Source organism: Filicampus tigris, chromosome 20 (assembly GCF_054856515.1).
Source record: "Filicampus tigris isolate MCC_2025a chromosome 20, RoL_Ftig_1.0, whole genome shotgun sequence".
In the NCBI taxonomy this organism is placed as follows: domain Eukaryota; kingdom Metazoa; phylum Chordata; class Actinopteri; order Syngnathiformes; family Syngnathidae; genus Filicampus; species Filicampus tigris.
In genome coordinates this window covers 5521701-5542503 of record NC_141236.1, presented here as the reverse complement: position 1 = coordinate 5542503, position 20803 = coordinate 5521701, and the positions used below count along the sequence as shown (strand labels likewise).

The following is a 20803-nucleotide window of genomic DNA, read 5'->3' as shown; positions in this document are numbered from 1 at the left end:
TGAGCGTTCAGTCAAGCTGTTTTTTTATACTGACCATGCCAAAAGGATACACTCAAATCAACACATTTTTCCAAATTACTGTGCAAACATTTTCAGCGTTTCAAGAAAAGCCGTATGACTCGACAACTCAAGCAAATGACATCAATCTTTTCGAATCTTTTTTTTTTTTTTTTTTTTAAATCTTTCACAATCCAACAGAGCACAGTGACACATGCCAAAGATGAATGCCAACGAACCTGTCCATCAAACCCCAACACTTGCCTACAAAATCATCATTTATGTGTTTATTTTGTCCGTCATGTATGTGCTTCTGAGTTGTGCTTGATAAAATAAGAGTGCATTTCGTGCTGCAAATGTAAGAGACTAATTCACAACTACACTACATTGATCGACCTAAAAGACCCTGAAAATTGCAAAATACCGCAGTTTGAGCTCCCGCGAGCCAACTTCTGCTCGAGATGTCCCTAACAGTGTGATAAATCCCAAATGGTGACTAAATCTAACATGAAATTAGTCATTTTCACATTAGAATCCCTGGTATGAATGCTTTTAATTTATATACAGAAGGCGCAAAAGCTGAATGTGTGTGCTAGCTAATTTCATTTACCCTGCTACTCACTAAATAGGCAGTTAGCCCCAAGCTAGGCTAATTGGTTTGCTGTATGAAAAAACTAACAATCAAACGGAGCAATTTACATAAAAAGCAAGAACAATTTTAGTACCACTTGATTTTGATCATTTTACTCTTATTCAATTATTTGATTGTTATTTTTATGTTATATTTATTTTTCCCGAATTTTCAGAAGAAAAAGACCCATAAACTATGTCAAATTTAAAGGCCGTCACTGGGTGGACTTTAATGTTAGAAAACAGCTTTAATGCCTAAAATAAGTCGCATATAGTGACATCATCATGAGGAAGTATCACTAAGATACCGATTCTTGTCAGTTCACATGAGGCAGCAAACTTGTGTATCATGTATGATCATGTGACTTCTTACAAAAAAAAATACAAACACATCCATCAATGTTTCTCCAAATCCCGCATTGCCTTGGGGAAAAAAATGATTTCATTTGTTCAACATCAAGCGTTAGTGAAGCTTTTTGTACAGCTCGTTCCGACATACATCAAAATGAAAGTCTTACTGTTCCCTTCTTTTGAGTCGCTTTATGAGTTCTTTTCTTCTCCCGGATCGCTTTGCACTCCTGATTTTGACAAAAATCAAACACAAACCATCTCTATCTGCTCTTTAGGGGCCTCTTCCTCCTCTCATCACGCTCTCTCTCTCTGCAGTCGTCTATCGGCAGGCCTCCTCCTTCAGCTCCTTGTTCTTCCTCACCTCCTCCGCATGTTTGTCCTGCCGAGCAAACAGAGGGACAATGGCGGCGCTTTAGAACCATTTGCATACATTAATACATTAACGTCAACGAGGGAGAAGCCAGCTTTTTATTATTTTATTTCATGGAAGGAACCAAGACTACGGATGATATGATAAACAATGCCTTTTCGGCCATGTTGGTTATTTGCTATGTTGTGAAAGTCATGATTTTGAGTGATGTTGACTGTAAGAATCTGATATTATTTAACAGGTTACATAAATTAGCTCAGAAAACAGGTGAGCCGTGATTGGTTGTTATCTGAGCAACTGTGATGTCAAAATGACAAAATGGCCGCACCCTGAGATGGATAAAAACATGTGGATTTTGCTTCTTAAATCATATTCCACAGATACAATATTAATCAGAATGCCGTGTTTAGACTAGTGAAGACGCATAGAACATATTATTGTAAATATATTTCCGGGGGACTTTCTCTTATTTGCCATTGATGTGGGTCAATATTAGCCATCTACCCATTTTATAAATAGGTGATGATGTTTAAAATCGCAATTGTTGTTGATATATGCTTAAATCGGAAATCAACCCAAATACATTTTTTTCAAGAATATGTTCCCAGCAGGCCCACTAGTTGAGACAAGGCATTCTGATTAATATTGCGTTTGTGGAATATGAGTTAAGCAGCAAAATCCACCCCTTTTAAGTCATCTCAGGGGGTGGCCATTTTGTCACTTCTGTCGACTGAAAATGACATCACACACCCTCAGTGAGCAGTTGTGATGTCATTTTCAGTCGACAGAAGTGACAAAATGGCCGCCCGCGGAGATGGCTAAAAACAAGTGGATTAACTCTTTTTCCACAAACGCAATATTTATCAGAATGTCTTGTTTCAACTAGAGGGTTTGCATTGAAAATACTCTTAAGACTGGACAGTGTCAGTTATGTAAAGATGCGTGGTTGATGTTCTTAGTACAAATGTTAAATGTTCAAATAATGGTGTCACCGGTACCTTCTCCTGCAGCCTCTCCAGCATGGCGGCCAACAAGGCTTCCCTGTTCTCCTTGTTTGCCTCCATCTTCTGCTCCAGCTTCTCCTTGGCATTCTTGATGAAGTTGTTGTTCTCCTCAAAGGCCTTCTGGATCACCCCTCGCTCGTGCTCCCTCTTCTCTGCCAGGTGCTTCAGCAGCTCGGCTTCCTGACACTGCAGGCACATGAACAACGAATGAGATGCGGTCAACGGGCCACGCACGTCACAATATGTCCATCCATTCATTTTGTATAACACTTGTCGTCATTTGGGTCTATCCCAGTTGACTTTGGATGAGAGTGTCACCAGCCAATCACAGGGCAGGGGGCATACTGTATGACATGCACTAACAACCTTTCACATCTATGGACAATTTATATTATTCTATTGACTTCACATACAAACTTTAGGAACGCAGGGGGAATTCGGAGCCAACACTTCGATAAAGTCTGAGACCTCTCGACATGCTAACCATGAGGTGACTGGACCGGCCCCCTATCAAATATAAAACAATTTATGCAAATCTTTTTTCCCAAATTTTTAGGGGTAGACATTTATTGAAATTAGTGAGGACCATAACACTACCCAACTACTTTTTACACCAAGTACCACCGAAAAAAAACCCCAACAAGTTAGGTTTCAAAGTACCACCATCTTGACCAACATTTAAATACAGTAGCATCGTAGGCCTAGGTGTTCATCATAAATGATATGGCTTTTATTCCGCATGCTGAGCAAAACAGAAAATTAAGCAGAAATGAATTTAATGCTACGTGACATGGAAAAAATAAACGGGACGGGGCTGTAATTTATCTCAGCTCACCTTCCCCTCTGCTCTCCTCCAGGTCCAATTTGCTCATTGAAATGAGCCACCATGTGCACCTGTGTGTGTCATTGTGTGACTGCCCTTTTTATGTCTGTCTTTTCATGCCTTCCTGTCTCCCCTTTCCTCCTTTTATTCCCATCCACCCGAGCACACCCTCCCTATTTCCTCTTATCTGTTTCCAAACGTTTCCCTTTATAAATCAGACAACACACAAAGGCCTGTCTAATGCCAAGGTTACATTTTTAGTGTTTGGGTTTGTCCATCTGGCTTTGTGAAAGCTGTGGTCACAGACAAATCCATCGCACTGTAGCCGTAGATTTCTTTCCTTATTCACTAATTGTAATTTACATTTTACTTAATAATAATCATTGAGGAAATCCAGAAAGAATCTTAAGAGATGTCCTGTACCTGTTTGAAAATTAATCAAACATTCAAAAATTGTGATTGAGGCCATGATTTTCCTTTCCCACCTTTCGCCGCTCCTCGGCGGCCTCGAGCTTCTTCTGGATCTCCTCCAGGGATGGGTCCCTGCGCTGCGGCATGGACGCGTTGAGCTCCGGTAAACCGTCGAACGACGGCGGCTTCAGGATGACCTCGAAGGCCTGACCCGATGCCCTCTTGTTTAACTCTTTGACCTCCACGTCCTTAATGGCACTCCATCCCAGATCCACTGCGTCTGAGATGTATTGATTATTGACGGTTACTTTCTTCTATATTAAATGTTGGGTGATGTTGAAGAGGTGTTTTACCTTCCGCCTTGTATGTGGCCTTCTCGACATTCTGTGGCCTAAAGCAGGCGCAAAACAGAGACACCAGGGGGAGCTCTTTCACTTTGTCTTTGTAGGCTGCAGGATGCAGAGAAACAAGCGCACTTCATTTTTACAGGGGTCGTTAGTTAGCATGATCAAATGACACTCTTCAATTTACCTGCGAGAGTCATCTCAGTGCTTATGTTGCTTTTCAAGGATGTCTGATATCCTTTTCAGTCTGCAGAAAAACAGGCATCAATGAAGCATCCCAAAGGGACGCCAGAAAAAAATGAATAAAAAAAACCAACCCAAATGAACAGAGGCGAAATCATACAAGTGCCGTCGCATTAAGGACTTCATCTAAACACTAAGAGAAAGTGAAATACAAAGGACAAGTATCGGGAGAACAGGGAGATAAATTAGTTCTCCGGCCAGGGAGCGTCTGACGGTTTAATTAAAGACAGAGAAGTCAACCGAGGAAGTGACAATGAATAATGAATTGCACACACACATACACACACACGCTTCTAATTATTGGAAAGAGAAGAGAGTGTTTTTTTTTTTAGGGGAAATGTTGAATAATCATCATTTGGGCACTCTCCACAGAAATGGCGAGAATTTTCGACATTTATATCCCAGCAGTGACGCACACCACTATCACACAGAAATCACACTTTTGACCAGATAACACAGACCAAAATGTAGCAACTTCTGACCACATGCTAAAAATCCTAAAAAAATAAATAAAAAAAACTGCATAGACCAGCGTGGATTTGTTGTGTTTTCATGCTGGTCAAGCAAAACAGCAGCAAAAGTAAAACAAATCATCCAAGATTCAAAAGGTCGAACCTTGTGACCACTGGTCAACCTGCTAGCAAGACCAACAAGCTATTGTTGTTCTGCTGCGAACTTTGAAAGGCTAAAGTGTCAGAAAACTCTTAAACCTAAAATGGATTTATACTATACTCTAAAGGATCATACTAGTCCTTGTATGCTTTTATTTTGTCTGGACTAAAGCAGGTTTTATTACTTAAATGTGTCTTTGTTTACATTCTGTTTTTGTATGAATATAAAAATTTAATGAAGAGTGTTTTTTCTGCTTTATATGTGCTTTGGCTGGTTGAATTGTGAATGTGTGAAATGTGTATGGATTTTGCGCACTTTGGTTATTGAATTTCGTCCTTTAAGAGGCACGGTACCTCCACAAGAGGGAAACCTATAAAAGTAGCCACACAGGTGTGAGTAATTAGGAAGCTGCTTTGTTTGAGTCTGAGTCACAAAAGTTTGATCTCCAGGCTCTAGCTTGATCCATGCTTCATTTGCACTCAAAAAGGGACTTTGATGTCTGCGTTCAACAACAGAAGAGAAGATCATTTATTTAACATTAAGCCTCCTTGGTGAGCACAGTTGTTGGTTTCCTTTGAAATGGTTTGAAATAATGTTTTTGTATCAGTGTTTATGGAATACTTTGAGTAAATGTAAATGAGTGTTGGTGTGATGTTTTAATTTTGATGCACAAATTATGAGGACTGTACTGTGAAGACTGTATGGTGACTTGCTTGTTTTATGTTTTGTATATCCCGGCACACAGATTTCACGGTGCTATGGTGAACCTGATGATGATTTAACTAAAATAAGACACCTTATGCATTAGTCGAGACTCTCTTTGGGGATCCAAGGGTTGCTCCATATACTATAACTATACTAAGCCAATTTCACACAACAAAGCTGCATCAAGTTGTGCTCTGAGACTTTTGCACAGTACTGCAGGCAATTTGAATATCTACAGTAATAACTAAAATAACAGTTGCTATCGCATGTAGAAATGAATCACAATACACAGCGGAGTGCATGCACGTGCACACAGCTGCTTCTGACTGATGTAAGCTCCCAGGTTTCAAATCAATGACTGGCTTCCTGGTGGACAAGAAGGCGCTATCCATCTCTTGTTTGTCAATAAGAACTAAAGGCACTTCATTAGGTACGCCTGACAATGTAATCTAGCCATCATAATCATCCATCGATTCATTATTCTTTTCAGGGCAAAAGGAATCACCAGGAGTCGGACTATGGAATCGTGTTACTGTGGCGTCAACGTCCATCCATCTGTTTACTGTACAGCATATGCTATTCAGGGTCGTGGGGTGCTGGAACAACATCCTAGCTGGCTGCATGGAAGTCAGGTAAGTGAATCACTGCACCATCAGTGACTTGTGTGCGATTTTCTTTCCTTTTGTTTTTAAATAACATTTGGCTCCTGTAATAAATTTGATGCATTGTTCAGAAGTCTGAATGTGGGACTAAAACCTGGAAAAATAAATTGATATATTGGTCTCCTCAAGTAAAACCAAATGAGCATCTTGATTGTTCGTATTTTTTTGTGTATGTCCACATAGGACATTCTTAATGCCGGACTTTTCTCTTCTTTTATGTACTTGCGTATGTTATGACATTGAATTCATGTTTTAGTCACATAGGTGCTATAAATTCTAGTGCCCGAGTTGTTATCTATACTAAAAGTTAAATGTGTAAACTGTCCCTATTAATCAAATCAATCAATAAAAATATCAATCTTTTGGTTTTTGACCAGTTACTTTTCCTTCCTCATTTCTTCATCCATATTTGCCAAAAAATTGAAATTAAATGCAGTATATTTTGTTCACAGCATCAAACAAAGAATACATTTGCTACATACTGAAAGCCTATCTTAAAAAAAAAATGTTTAGGAGTCTATTATTGTGAACAATAATTCTCGCAATGTTTTAATGATAATGTACACACGTTCTCAACATTCATTATGAACCTTTTTGAAAATACAGCTCATAACACTTATAAAATGGGACAATTTATAGTCAGTGCAGCCTTTTTTGTTATTGCATAATACGTCCCTTGTTAATTAAATATACACCCACCACTGAAGATTACATTATTTAAAGACAAGGTAAAATATCAGATGAGGATGAAGTTTTAACAGCCATTACCATAGAGACACACACACACACACACACACACACACACCCTTTTTTGCTGCATGCACATACAGTACATCACATACACCTTTGTTCGCCCTTGTACTACCTTTACTCACCCAAATCAGAAACAAAGCCGCATCCCCACATATGGATTATTAATAATAAATGGCCCCCACTTTGTGAGCACGCTGAGTTCTCATCATTCTCCCCACCCACACCCCGATTCAATCGCACGGATGAAATCACATATTTCAGTCATTATATCCAAACTTTTCAATAAACAACCTTGATGGAAATAGGGATGTCATCATTTATGGTGTAAGATTGGAGACTCACCCCCCCCACTGGCCGACAGTTCTTGCTGATGCTGGACTGGCGACTTTGGCTTCCCCCCGTCTGGCAGCACAGATTCAGGCACCGGGCAACAGCATCACTGCTGCCTTCATGACATCACTTTAGAGAAGTCTCATTGGTTAGAGACTCTGCCAGCATCCAGGGCTCCCGGCCAATAGGAGCAGAGAGTAAGGATGCATGGGGGAGGGCCCTCGGCCCTTTGTATCGTCATGCGGGGTGGGTGGCACAATCAGTGTTTTATCGTCTAGCGCAGGGTGTGTGCGTTTTTAGGGCTGCGTGGATGCAGGAGTTGGATGGCGGCCTGTTGGAAAATGTTGAAGTATGTGCGTGTGTCGGTGAGGAGCACACTAAAGATGGATACAGGATGTTTAATTATTGAACTCCTAACTGGAAGCACAGAAGCAAGTTGGAGGCGTTTGTGGCGGGAAACACATGCTACTATTTGCTACTCCCACCGTTGTTGTTCTCGCAAGAGCAAGACCATGCTACAACTTACTGCTGTACTAAAGCATCAATATAGACAAGTCCAGCATTAAAGCGGGAGTCAACCCAAACATTTTTTTTCCCCAGAATATGTTCTATGCAGGCCCAATAGTCTAAACATGGCATTCTGATTAATATTTCATCTGTGGAATATGAGAAATCCGCCCGTTTTTAGCTAGCACGGGGGCGGCCATTTTGTCACTTTTGTCAACTGAAGATGACATCGAAGTTGCTCAGGGTTCAAATAACAACCAATCATGGCTCAGCTTCAGAAAACAGATGAGCCGTGATTGGTCGTTATCTGAGCCCTTTGATGTCATCTTCAGTCGACAAGTGACAAAATGGCCGCCCCCCGAGCTAGCTAAAAATGGGCGGGTTTCTCATTTTCCACAAACACAATATTACTCAGAATGCCGTATTTCAACTACTGGGCCTGTATAGAACATAACTTGGAAAAAAATGTTTGGGTTGACTTCCCTTTTAAAATTACAGCTTTGAAACAATTCAGGAAAAAATAAAAATAAACTAGCATCTGTTAATTCCATTACCTCACATCACCTATTTTTATTTGTCATTTGCAGAGTAAAAACACAATTGTAGTAAAGTAAAGTGCCCTTTGATGCTGTAATCAGCTCACAAGTTACATGATGTCACCACACCGTGCACTGACATCCACGATGAAAGAGCTGCATGCAAGAGGGTGAGAGAGAGGGCGAGAGAGACAGAGCGAGTGAGAGAAAGAGAGGCACCAGGTCACATCAGGGTGTGTCCTGTCGCCGCCTCCCTTCTCTCCTCTCCCCCTCGCGAGTCGCCGTCACTGATGGGAAGTGCACGTGTGACATTGGCCAATGTGCATGTCCTGGAAATGAGCTCACCGCCAATGAGAGAGAGAGTGAATACTGAGGGACAGGAGAGAGTAGAATGCAGGGTGGGAGGGGGGGGGGGGGGGAGTAAAATCAGAAAGATTGTCTCAGAGATCTGTAGTGAGCAGGGATGAAAGAGAAAGGAGGGGAGACCCAGTGAATTCAGGGAACACCCAGGAGACAAAAGATGCTCGGGGGTGGGGGAGGGACCACAAAAAAAAAAAAAGAAAAAAGCCCTGGAGATGCAGAATGAAAAATCACACACTCTACATAAAATGCAAGGAGATGAATTGTGAAATGAAGAAAAAAGCTAAACCAAAGCCTCGAGGAGCAAAGCAAAGATTTCGATTGAGACGATGCAGAAAGAAAAACAAAAAAACGAACATGTTCCCGCGCACACTTCGGCGTTGAAAGCCCTCCTGGCTTTTAAACACAGAAACACAGTTACAGTAGCAAAAGTCCTAATCTAAAGTCTGACATCACCGCTCTGTGTGTCAGGATGAGATCATCTCTGTAAATTACACAGTCGTTACTTCAAGTGTGTGCGTGCATGCATTAAGTGTGTGCTTATTTTTCTTGTGCTCTGTCAAGTGAATCCGCTGTAGTTGATTCGAAATAAATTAGCAGTGGTTTGCACAAGGTTCATGTTAAGGTTATACTGATTTAAAATGCCGTCGTCAATGTGATGCACTCTAAAGTTTATACGAGTGTCGAGGCGCTAGCAGTCAAGTCAGATTATTGGTTAAATACTGGCGTGATTTAATTGAAACTGAAAGGCTTTTTGCCAGAATTGATTTGGAGAGTCAGGTTCTGGTGTCTAGTTCACCGGCATCTACTCAAGTCGACGTTATTTTGGATCCTTCTTTTGTTGATCCTTCTTCTCCCCCCCCCAAACCTTTTTCTGCCTGAATGTATTTCCAGTAGTTATCATCATTCTCAATAAGAGAAAGAGCACACGATGTTTGTACGTTTGCACGTTATTAATTCAAGTCAAATGTCAAGAGTGCAAAATCATTGCCTATGACGTTGCTCCTGCGCCACTTTTAACGTCCAATATTTCATCCGACGCCAGTGCTCGCATCCCGAAAGCCAAGTTTCGTGATGGATCGTTTGACTATGAATTTCTTTTTGTACTTTGTAACTTTACGTGCATGGCCTATGTGTTTCTTATTTAACGTCTCGAAGCCTAATGTAGTGCAGATGCCACACATATACGTAAAGACAGCAAAGTGTGTGCAGCAGGTGTCAGAGGTCTTTTGCAGTGATGTGACGATAGGACAGTTACGAGTCTCCGGTGCCAAGAACAGGATGTACAGCTCAGCGACGAGGAGGCATTCTTTAAAGGCATATATACGGTTTCCTCCCTACACGACAAAGTATTGCTAGGGACTCCCACTGTGGCCACAATTGATTGCCTCCAATGCTGTTAGGTCGCGAGAGGGAGTGAATGTACACATCTTAGTGTTGGGATTGTATATGAAGTTGGCGAATATTTACCGGCTATTTCCTGCTCTTAACAATTTGATAGCCAAAATTGAAGTGCAATGTACAAAACATTGAACTCTATGTTGTATAAGACCCATCAAATATGGAGGATCATACTGTATTGTTTGAGGGTTTCGATAGTGTTTAAAAAAAAAAATATATATATATATATATATATATAATCTATTCAATAAATGTAAGGTAACAATTTGTAGCATTTAAATTGGGCACATTTTACTAATATTTTTGGGGTAAAGAGTACCTTAATTCAAAAGCTTAATTTACTCATTAAAATTGGGGTAACCATACTCATAATTTTTAGTACTACTACTACTATCAATTATTTTAAATATGAATAAAATGGTGAATGGGATCTTAGATGTTGATTGCAATTGTGTATTCATTAGGTAGATTCTATAGGTTGTTTTTTACAGTGTACGTTTATTATTTTTTAAAGTGTAAGAATGTTTTACTAAATTTTTCTAGGTAACGCTTGTTACTGATATAAAATAGGTAGTGTATATGTACAGTAAGTTACCCTTTATTTTACTACTTTATTTACTTTTTAACTTTATTCAAACTGCGTCCCTTTGTTTCACGTCATTGCATATTAATTACTATCCCGCATCAGTTTGAAAGTTGTCAATTTGCGCCACAGCTTTATTCAATAATGATTCCACCTGTTCTGAGTTAAGATGAACTCACTGTTTTTCCATTTTCCAGCCTCCTTCAGGTGTTCAGAATACAAATGCGCTCTTGACAATCTTTACCTTTCACCTTTCAGTGTTCTTCTGCAGTTTCACTGCCAACTGAGCTTTGACTACCACCGAACTACAGCCGAACTTTTATCAAATTGTGTTCCAAAGTCGCTAAGCTGCTGAGTTTCATTTGTAGGAACGCACGTCTTCATCCAAGTGCAAAGTAGGAAATACGAAGAGATCAATTCACAGCAGATGTCTGAGTCAACGGTTTGGCTGAAAGGTGACTAATATTCAATTCCTGTTTATGGCTGTGCGTCAAGAGTGTAGTTGGCTTAATACCAGCAAAGAGCTACTTTAACTTCACAGGGGCATTTTAATAAACACAGTAGGGATTAGTGGACTCAGAATACTCACACTAATATGACTGGTTACTGAATTTGCTGATGATTGACAATAAGGAACAATTTTGATTTGTATTATTGTGTTTTTATTTGATGGGTGTATTCATTAAGCGTTTGGGTTCATTTCAGTGTAAAACACAAAGATTTGATGACATGTACTTTGTGCTCAGTACGAACTGATGAAGTTAATTAAAAACAGAACCAGGTGGTGACCTACTGAACAAACAGGAGCCTAGGTAGCACCGAACTGACTTTTGACCCCTGTGGCTGCAAAGGTGAACAATTTCCCCAGGGGATGGATAAAGGCTTCCTTTTTTTTTCGGATCAACATTTGTTTGGTGGAACCGTTATGGTCCATTTAACAATATGTATCCTTCATTATGAAGGCTTCTGGTGACCTCTGTTCCAGTGGTCTTTCAGTAATGATGGAGTCAAACTATATCTCCAGGAAAAAGAAAATGCCAGATTTAGTTACGCTCAAGTTTTTTTTTTTTTTTTTTTTTTTTTTTTTGCCTCACACTCTGGGCCCTGCTCCCGCAAGTACTGGCTGCACTCGCTAGCTCAGGCTCCGCCCCCAGTTATTATGGTAATGACCGCCAGACTGGATCAGCAGTGTTCAGATGTATACAGTTGCTTACATACTGTACATTAGACAAGGCCATCCCATAAAAAAGGATTCATTTCAATAAGACAAGAAATATGGTGTGAAAAATGCACAATAATTCTTGATACTAAAGGCAGAGATGTATATCCTGGTTAATTAAATACTAGGACCCGACTGATTAGTGGATTTAATGTCGTCAATTTTTTTTTTGCGTGTGCTGATCTTTCTCTGTTGTAAAGTTAAATACTTAAGGAAAGAGTATCGTATAAATAAATATCATGTTTTGCCTTCAATTGATGTCTATTGTTGTAAGCCATAAGGGGAAAAAGCATTTTATTCATTGTATATTTATTTAATTGATCGTCAGAATCAAAATTTTATTTTGTTGCCAAATATCGGAATCAACATTGGCCTCAAGAAATCCGTATCGTTCGGGCTCTAGAAAATACCTGCTTGCTAAGCTGGCTGAGCTTTGACTCTTTCCATGATCACTGTAAAAAAAATGAAATGGTTAAGAATCCGAGGCTGAGGAAACAGCAGGCAGTAAAAGTCCTTCAAATGACATAATGGGTCCCCCAGTCATGAACGCTATGGGTAACTCGTTAACATTTTGGGTGGCTTAACGTCTTTTAATCACAAAACATGTGTTTATATTTAAAAAAGGACAACTAGATAAATACCAAAGAGAATCTTTACAAATTCAATAGTTGTGTTACTGAGCTTCTAAAATAAGAACAGCTTTCCTGCCCCAGGCATAAAGCCAGGTACATTTAACATTCTGGCATATTTATACTGAGCAGAACAGCATTTAAATCATTTGAGAATAGGGAATGTGATTATATATGTCACTGATAACAGTATTATTCCCTATGGTCCACATATAATACCTAAAGCATTCTGAAGAGAGTATTTTGCATTAGTTCGGGCCATTAACAAACACAGATGTGAGCTGGCGGAAAATAGAATTCCACCATCGGATCTTGCCGGTTGACCAACGCACTCACGCGCGCACACACAAGCATAGGCAGACTCATAAAGCGAAACCAGACTGCGAACACACCTTTGATCAGCTTGCACCTTGAAAGAGTGCTTCCCATGAATCACCGCTTTAAAGAGACGCTCAGTGATCGGGCGATGCGCTACATTCCTCACGTGCGCCATAAAAAGTCAGGACACATGCGTTGGAACTAATACATCAAAGCTGGAAATTTGTGATAATTACTTGCTGAAGATAATGTTAGGAATTAATAATATACATGCGTTTCATAATCTGGCTCAAGTGAGTAAGTAAGTATCTATGTATAGTGTATGTATGTATATATTTATCTTTAGCAAATCTTGAATGTCTTTTCACAGAAATTGGAAGATTTTTGTTTACGTTACAAAGACATTCAGAGCAAACACATTTTTGTTCAATAACATAAAGGTTTCACAGAACTGGCACAGTTTTTTTCATTTTTGTTACATGCTGGTTGGTTTCGAATGATACAGAAACCCTCAACTATATCCAGTACGCTGAGTTATATGACGGTGATTGGTGAATAGATTCACTTCCATCGCCACGAAAAATGCCATTTTTCTCTTTTCCGTCGACTGGAAATGACATCAAAACTGCTCACAAGGACCAATCACGGCTCAGATTCAGAAAACAGGTCAGCCGTGATTGGTGGTTGTGAGCAGTTGTGATGTCATTTTCAGTCGACAAAAGACAAAATGGCCGCAAGAGATGGCTAAAAACGAGTGGATTAACACTTATTCCACAAACGCAATATTTATCAGAATGCCCTGTTTCAACTAGTGGGCTTGCATAGAACATATTCTGGAAAAAAAATATGTTTGCGTTGACGTCCCACTTTAAGGAAGAACCTTGACCATGAACAGAGAAAGCCCCCTAAAAAAATGTACAAAAATTCTTCCTTTTGTATCTTACCTTCACTGCTCCCTGGTGGTTTCCCAGCGGTGCCATTTAAAGGCAGGAAGGACTGAGGCCTTCGTCCTGCCCTTGCCTTCTTCTCCTCTGGCTCTACATCACAGCAGCTGGATCTGCAGGGGGCGGCAGGGGAGATGAAATATTGCATCATGTGACAGAACTGCTCTGTGAAAACACACAGATAAATTGATGGATGCATGACGTGGAGACATATAGCTTTTACCAAAACTTCCACCCCCACGGACTCACGTGCAGGGGGAAAAGGGCAAAAGTGAGTTCTGCACACTTTCCAAATGTGTTCCACAAAATATATTTCCAGACGTATGAAGTCCGTCTGCTGTTATGTGGGCAAAAAGGTCACATCACCGATGAGGCAACAACACAGAGTTGAAATGGCGCAACTACTTCCAGTCCAGTTAAAACTGGCAAGAGAGATTTTTAGTAAATTAAAAAAAAAAAAAAAGTGGAATGAATCTGTGGGTGATAAACCACGAGTAAAAGGGGTCCTGAGTTTTATGAAGACCCCGTCTATACAAAGAGTTATTCAGACACTGAATAGTGAAGGAAATTGAAATGAAAGGTAGAATTAAAATTTTCTTAGACACAATTGTTTTGTTTTGTAATCCCGTAAAGTGGACATGCACTGAATGCTTTTCCTATAATGACCAAATTGACCGCCTCAAATGGAAAACCAAGTTCACAACTCAAGTCCTCATACAGTAAGTTTGGGTTGTACATACATAGTATGCATTTTTTCCCGCACTTTAAAACAGTTCTCAAGTGTCTTGCTTGTGCCTTGCTTAAAATATCCCACGCATCAAGAATTATACCACACTTTCCACACCCTGCTTTTGTCTTGCTGAAATTAGCCTATATTTTTTTTAGCCCATGGCGACAAGGGTCAAACCTTAAGGTGGCTCCGCTTTTAAGACCTAAATCTAAAGTAAGGTACTTTATAAAATATTTACAATTGTTATACTGGCATGGAAGAATACATTTGAAGTAAATATGTTGCAATCTTGAAAAGATGAATTTATTCAAAATTTATGTCTACTAGAAAGGGGGTGCAATGTAACACTGCAATAAAGCTCTCCCCCGTATGTCATATGAATAACCTCTTTAATTCTTTTCCATGATCTCACGTTACGCAGGGCATGTGGTAGCAAAAAAAAAAAAAACCTTTAGGTCTTGAAATATTTATTATGGAAAATTCCAGGTTTTCACCTCACAGAGCTCATGACTACCATGCCACTGTTTGTCAAAGTGTCACTATAGCAGCATCGAGGGACATCAGCAGTCATTTTTTTTTTCTCGACAGGGAGAGGTCACAGGATGACAGTTTGAAATGTGTTACAAAGTGTGTTTAGGTTTGAAGAGTGTATTCAAATGTCTGTCTGATTTGTTACTCCAGACCAGCATGATGTCAATACTGATATGTTTCGTTTCTTTTAAATTTTCTGTCCGTCCCAACACCCCAGTGCTGACCTCCACGATGAAGTGGCTCTAAGACCAGCGGGGTCCCCCTGCTGTGCACATCAGGGGAAGCTCACAAGGTCGGCGGTCGCAAGGTTTAATGGCCGGCGGGAAGAGGTCCAGCTCAGCTGTTGCTCCACATCCTCAAGTCAATTGTTAACTTGCAGAGTCTCACACTGGGATTTGCCACTGCTGGTCACCCCGAGCAACACGAGCTCATAATGGCGTGCTCTTGTTAATAACCTCGATGAGTAACTCATGGTTCTCGCATCAAAAATCAATTCTCCATCAACAGATAAGGAAGGCTTTTAAACGCGATTGTTTGATGGCGATTTGAGTCAGACTAAAAATGAGGCCTGTTACACTCATGGACATGGATAACATGGATTTTTTAATTTTTTTTCGGTGGGGCCAATTGTGGGCCACTCAGATCAAACTGGAGAACACTTGACAAGCTGTGTCAGCGTTTCTTGCTTTAGTCCAGTCAGTCAGTTTCACCAAGAAAAGCCGCCTGTGCTCAGAAATGTTATCGGTTTCCCGGAAAATGGCTGATATTATAACCTTGCTGTCAGCCATCATGAAAATTAATGTCACAAAAGATTATAGCGGAACTTCCAAAGTTGAACCCCTCCAAAATCTGTAGTTTGGAGGTCAACCAACATTTTCTGGAAAAAAATATGCTTCAGATGTCAAAGAGAACTTGGAGGTGTTGTCAACAAATGTCAAAACTGTAGGTGCAAATCAGGGGCAGCAATTTCAGTTTTGTAGCGCTCTGAGGGCAAAATGTATGACAAAATACAGCACATAGAAATTAGATTTACAATAATAGTAAAATATTGTTCTCAATAATGATTATGAAAGTTGTGTATAATCACAAGAGTTGATTTATAGTAAACACATGGCATATCAATGTTCGGTTTTAATGCAATTTCTTGTTTATCATTTTTTAAATTTTTGTTGTGCTATCTATAGATCTTGCTCTGTCTAAATATATTATGTGTGCAATGTTTGTAACAGTTTTAGAGGTTTGCTTAAAGCGGAAGCCGACTCATTTTTTTTTTTTTTAAGAATGCAGGCCCACTAGTGGCATTCTGATTAATATTGCATTTGTGGAATATGAGTTAAGCAGCAAAATCCACCCATTTTTAGCTATCTCAGGCTAAAAACTGTCAAACTCTAAACCTTCATATGTGCTGTTAAAGTGGAAACTTTTCACTTTTCATAACGTGCTGACAATTTCAATTACCGACCCGACTTGGCTTCTACAATGTTTTTTTTTTTTTGCAGGTCCCCGTGGGCAGGCAACATATTAAACAGTGTAAGCGAATCTTCAATCAATCATGGTGACCCATCCAGAGGTCAGTCTGCCTTTTAACCAAAGTCAGCTGGTGTCAGTGGTATAGAAAGTGGATGGAATCTTCAACTTGTGCATTTTATTCCTGTAAGTTACAAATTTAGGAGCAGAGGAATTTTATGAAGATAAAGTTGGAGTCACAACTGTACTGTACTCAGACAACACAACAAAGAGAGAATAATCGGACACAATCTGAAAAATGAGGGCGCCAATGAAGGCAATGCAGATTGCGTACAATGAAAGCAGGTCAGAAATCGGAAGATCTTAGCAAAACTTCACAGAGCTGCTGTATTTATTAGAAGGCAAGGGGAAGACATAACAGTGAGCGAGAGGGGGAAAAAAAAAAACAAACGAGCATGTGGTGATCCAAGCGATGTCTGGCTTGCTCGAGGTGCCTGCAGGTATCGTGACTTCAAATGCTTCACTCAAAACAAGAGCAGTCATGACATTTATGGATAGTCAAGTATACCCATGACCGTGCACAACATAATGACTACTTCCACAATGTAATGAGAAGCAGTACAAGAGCTGCAACAAATATTGGGCTTTTACAAAAAACAGCTGATAGCCATAATGTTGTGGCTGATTGGACAGTATGCACACCACATTACTTATTTTACACATTGCATCACTTAGGCAATTGCAGGCATGTTTTGTAATTAGTGGAACCCTCAGTAATAAATCTAAAATGTGAAAACAATAAAACTATACCTTAGCCTTCGTAATCAGTGATGACTTGTATGGTTATGTTGGCATCTTAATGCATTGAATCTGCTTACATTACATACAGTACATTATTTGTGTATACGTTTACATATAGATTCTTCTAACTCTCCATGTTTAGACAGACCTTCGATGGAAGATAATAGAAGCTCCAAAAGACAATAAAAATAAATAAATAAATAAAACAAGTCATGTATGACGATGTCATAAACATTAAAAGGGTAAGTCAACCCCCAAATTTTCTTTAAAAGAATAGGTGCCATTTTGCCACTTGATGTCGACTAAAAATGACATCACAGTTGCTCAGGTAATGACCAATCACGGCTCACCTGTTTTCTGAAGCCGAGCCATGATTGGTTGTTATTTGAACCCTGAGCAACTTCGATGTCATCTTCAGTTGACAGAAGTGACAAAATGGCCGCCCCCTGAGATGGTTAAAAATGACTGGATTGTGCATCTTAACTCATATTACACAAACGTAACTTTAATCAGAATGCCGTATTTAGACTAGTGAAGGCACATTGAACATATTAGTGCAAAGAATTTTGGGGGTTGACTTCCACTTTAACATTGTATTTTCAGTCTGGAACAAAAAAAAAATTGTCTGAATTTAGAAATAATCAAATATATGACACCGCCACTGCCACCTAACTATAGTGGATGTGCAATTACACTTTATTCTAGTCCGGCAAAAAAAAAAAAAAAAAAAAGGCATGTTCCCCGGGGTATGCTGGCTATGATCAGAAGAGGGGAAAATGTATCAAAATAGTGCCTCTAATAGTCCAAACATTCCACACTGTTGCCTTGTTCTTTTTTTGATCTATTACATCGGAGCTGAGTTATGGTCCACCCAACCTTGACCACAGTGGTAAGTCCTACCCGCAATACTGAGCGCTACAGTGTCAATTGGGCGTTTTAAAATTAAATTTGACCCGTGAAAGGAAGAGCTCTGGGTAAATGACGTATTGCCATTATTTTACAAACTCTGTGAAGCAGTAAGTTAAATAAGATAAATTAATGATGTATGGACTGACTTTAAAGGGGGAAGTCACATTTCATTTCAATGAAGCATTGATAAATTCACTTGCAGCAGGCAGATTTATTAGAACTGGTGTTTGATGATTCCGAGCAGGTGATGTCATCGAATGAGCACTGCCCGTGATAACTCTGACCGCTTTGTCTGCCAGTTCTCAGGGATAAAAGAAAGTCCACCTACTGCATGTGAGTCTTGTTGCTCCAGTCGATGATGACTGCTCTTCCCACACAGTTGGCGCCCACGGAGCGCACCGCTCGCCAATTTTCCCCGCACGTTCACTCATGGAAAATCCCATCGTCATGACCCATGAACAGTCTTGTTTTGTTTGTGAGACCAACAGAAGAATATCAGTTGAGATTTTTTTTTGTTTGCTCCCTTTCTCCCCCTACAATTGCGTAAATTATTTTAAGCTATAGGAAATATGAAGTATCTGCATTAGCTTTTGTTTCCTTGAAAGACATGAAAACACTTGGACAACTTGTGTGTTATAACAACACGACTTCAATAAACATTGCTGCATCATTTTAGTTTGCCAAAACATGGGAACAACAGCAATTTGGGGCCCAAAGTTGCCCTAAAGGACCACATAAATATCCCACTGGCCCACTAGCTGAAACACGGCATTCTGATTAATATTCCGTTTGTGGAATATGAGTTAAGCAGCAAAATCCACCCGTTTTTAAGCCAGGTGAGGGGGCGGCCATTTTATCATTACCGTCGACTGAAAATGACATCACAATTACTCAGGGCTCAGGTAACGACCTATCAGCTTCAGAAAACAGGTCAACCTGAGCCCTGAGTAGTTGTGATGTTATTTTTAGTCGACAGAAGTGGCAAAATGGCCGCCCCCGAGATGGCTAAAAACAAGTGGATTAACTCTTATTCTAAAAACCTAATTTATCAGAATGCGTTGTTTCAACTATTGGGTTTGCATTGAACATATTCTTGAAAAAAATATGTTTAGGTTGACTTCTCATTTAAAGACAGCACTGCCTCAGTTTTTCTTTTTTCTTTTTTTTTTACCTACATCATCTTACAATAAGTCTCCATACTCGTGTGACACTTGAGAATTTGTTGAGGAAAAAAAAAAAGAAAAAAGTAAGGGACAGTGTCAAGCCAAAACCGATTGCAAGTCTTTTCACATTTTTCTCCACAGTCTATACACATTTGTCACTTGTTATGAACTCATGGACGATACTGTAGTGGTCATTTTGCTTCTTTGGACCCATTCAGAAGGAGGTAAGTTGCGAACACTGGCGTGTTGTCTGCTAATACTAACCTTTCAGATGCTGAAAAACTGTCTAGGTGTGTTCGGAGCACTGTTCATTCAGGACTTGTGTTTCCTTTCCATGAAATATCAGTTCTATGTCGCGCTCCGTCATGTCGGCTGCTGCTCTCCATGCAGTGGGTGTTGAGGAGCTAAGGATGAATGCTGGGCTTTGTGCGCTGGCATGTGTGGGACACCATCACCTCCAGTCTCACCGGTCGAAGGGAAAAGGAAAGAACGTACTGCAAAACACAAGGAATTCCTAACATTTCCATTTATACTGTAAGCTTTTGTCAAGATCACATCCAAGAATCTGAAGGAAACTTCCTGTAATCCAACACACTGCATATGTTGTATATACAATAGCTTGGCCTTTGAGGGAAATGTAAAGGGTGGGTAGTCATCAGTGTGGATTTGAGGGGTCCTGTATCTGTTTCAGCATAACAGTTCTCCTGAGCTAGTATTAAGCAAAGAAGGGACGAACACTCACCCTAACCCTAATTCTAACTTTTTCCACCAGAACTACACACATCTGCACAGGACAGATAGTCTTTTGGGAAACAAAAATTCCACGTTTCGGGAATGCAAAGTGAATCACAAGTAGTGCGGCTTTGGATGCAGTTTCACGATTCTGGTGCGACTGCTGCGTTGATCCCACTTCTAAAAGTGCGGGGCGGGACCGGTGGCGGTTTACGGGACAGTCGGCTCCTCCCTGTTCAGCCCAGCACATTCAAATATACTTCTGTCTTTTCCTCTCTCTTTTTTTTTTTTTATTAGAAGCAGAACACACGCACAAAGGAGGTCTTTCTTCCCTAGAGCCTGTTGCTTTTTTAACTCTCATTAAAGCTGCTCCCTCCTGCCAGGATTATACGGCAGCATGAGGGAGGCTGGTGATTGGCAAGGTTGAGCAGAATGCAGTCAAGCGCAAGAAGACTCTACATTTTCAAGAGCCGAGATTCCCTTTTTGGGAATCCAGTGAAACCAGTGGTTTGGGATCACTAAGTGTGGGATTACTGGATTAACTCCTTTTAGTGACAATGAATCTGACTCTTTAATTTCTTATTTTCTCTCTTTCTCTCTCTCTCTCTCTCTCTCTCTTTTTTTTTACTTTCTTTGGCAGTGGTAGCCTTAATAAGATCAGTAATCCAGCCCAGGCTACTGTTGTTGCTGCTGGAAACATGAAACATATGACTTCCTGTGGGGATTTTTGCAGAGATG

General features: G+C 40.1%; 1 protein-coding gene and 1 long non-coding RNA gene across 2 annotated transcripts; one reads left to right on the top strand and one right to left on the bottom strand.

Moving 5' to 3' along the window:
* Positions 1-6: 6 nt before the first annotated feature.
* Positions 7-7388, bottom strand: stmn4 (stathmin-like 4). The gene is made up of 6 exons (XM_086018877.1): positions 7248-7388; positions 4118-4177; positions 3940-4035; positions 3661-3866; positions 2347-2538; positions 7-1357 (listed from the first exon to the last, which is right to left on the bottom strand). Exons 2-6 carry the CDS (start codon positions 4128-4130, stop codon positions 1298-1300), a joined length of 567 nt encoding a protein of 188 aa, XP_085875003.1. The 5' UTR covers positions 4131-4177; positions 7248-7388; the 3' UTR covers positions 7-1297.
* LOC147127971 (uncharacterized) lies at positions 5173-18845 on the top strand. Its single transcript, XR_015083874.1, has 4 exons — positions 5173-5336; positions 5981-6122; positions 16493-16563; positions 18470-18845. It is a non-coding gene; the product is annotated as an uncharacterized LOC147127971 (long non-coding RNA).
* Positions 18846-20803: the final 1958 nt, after the last annotated feature.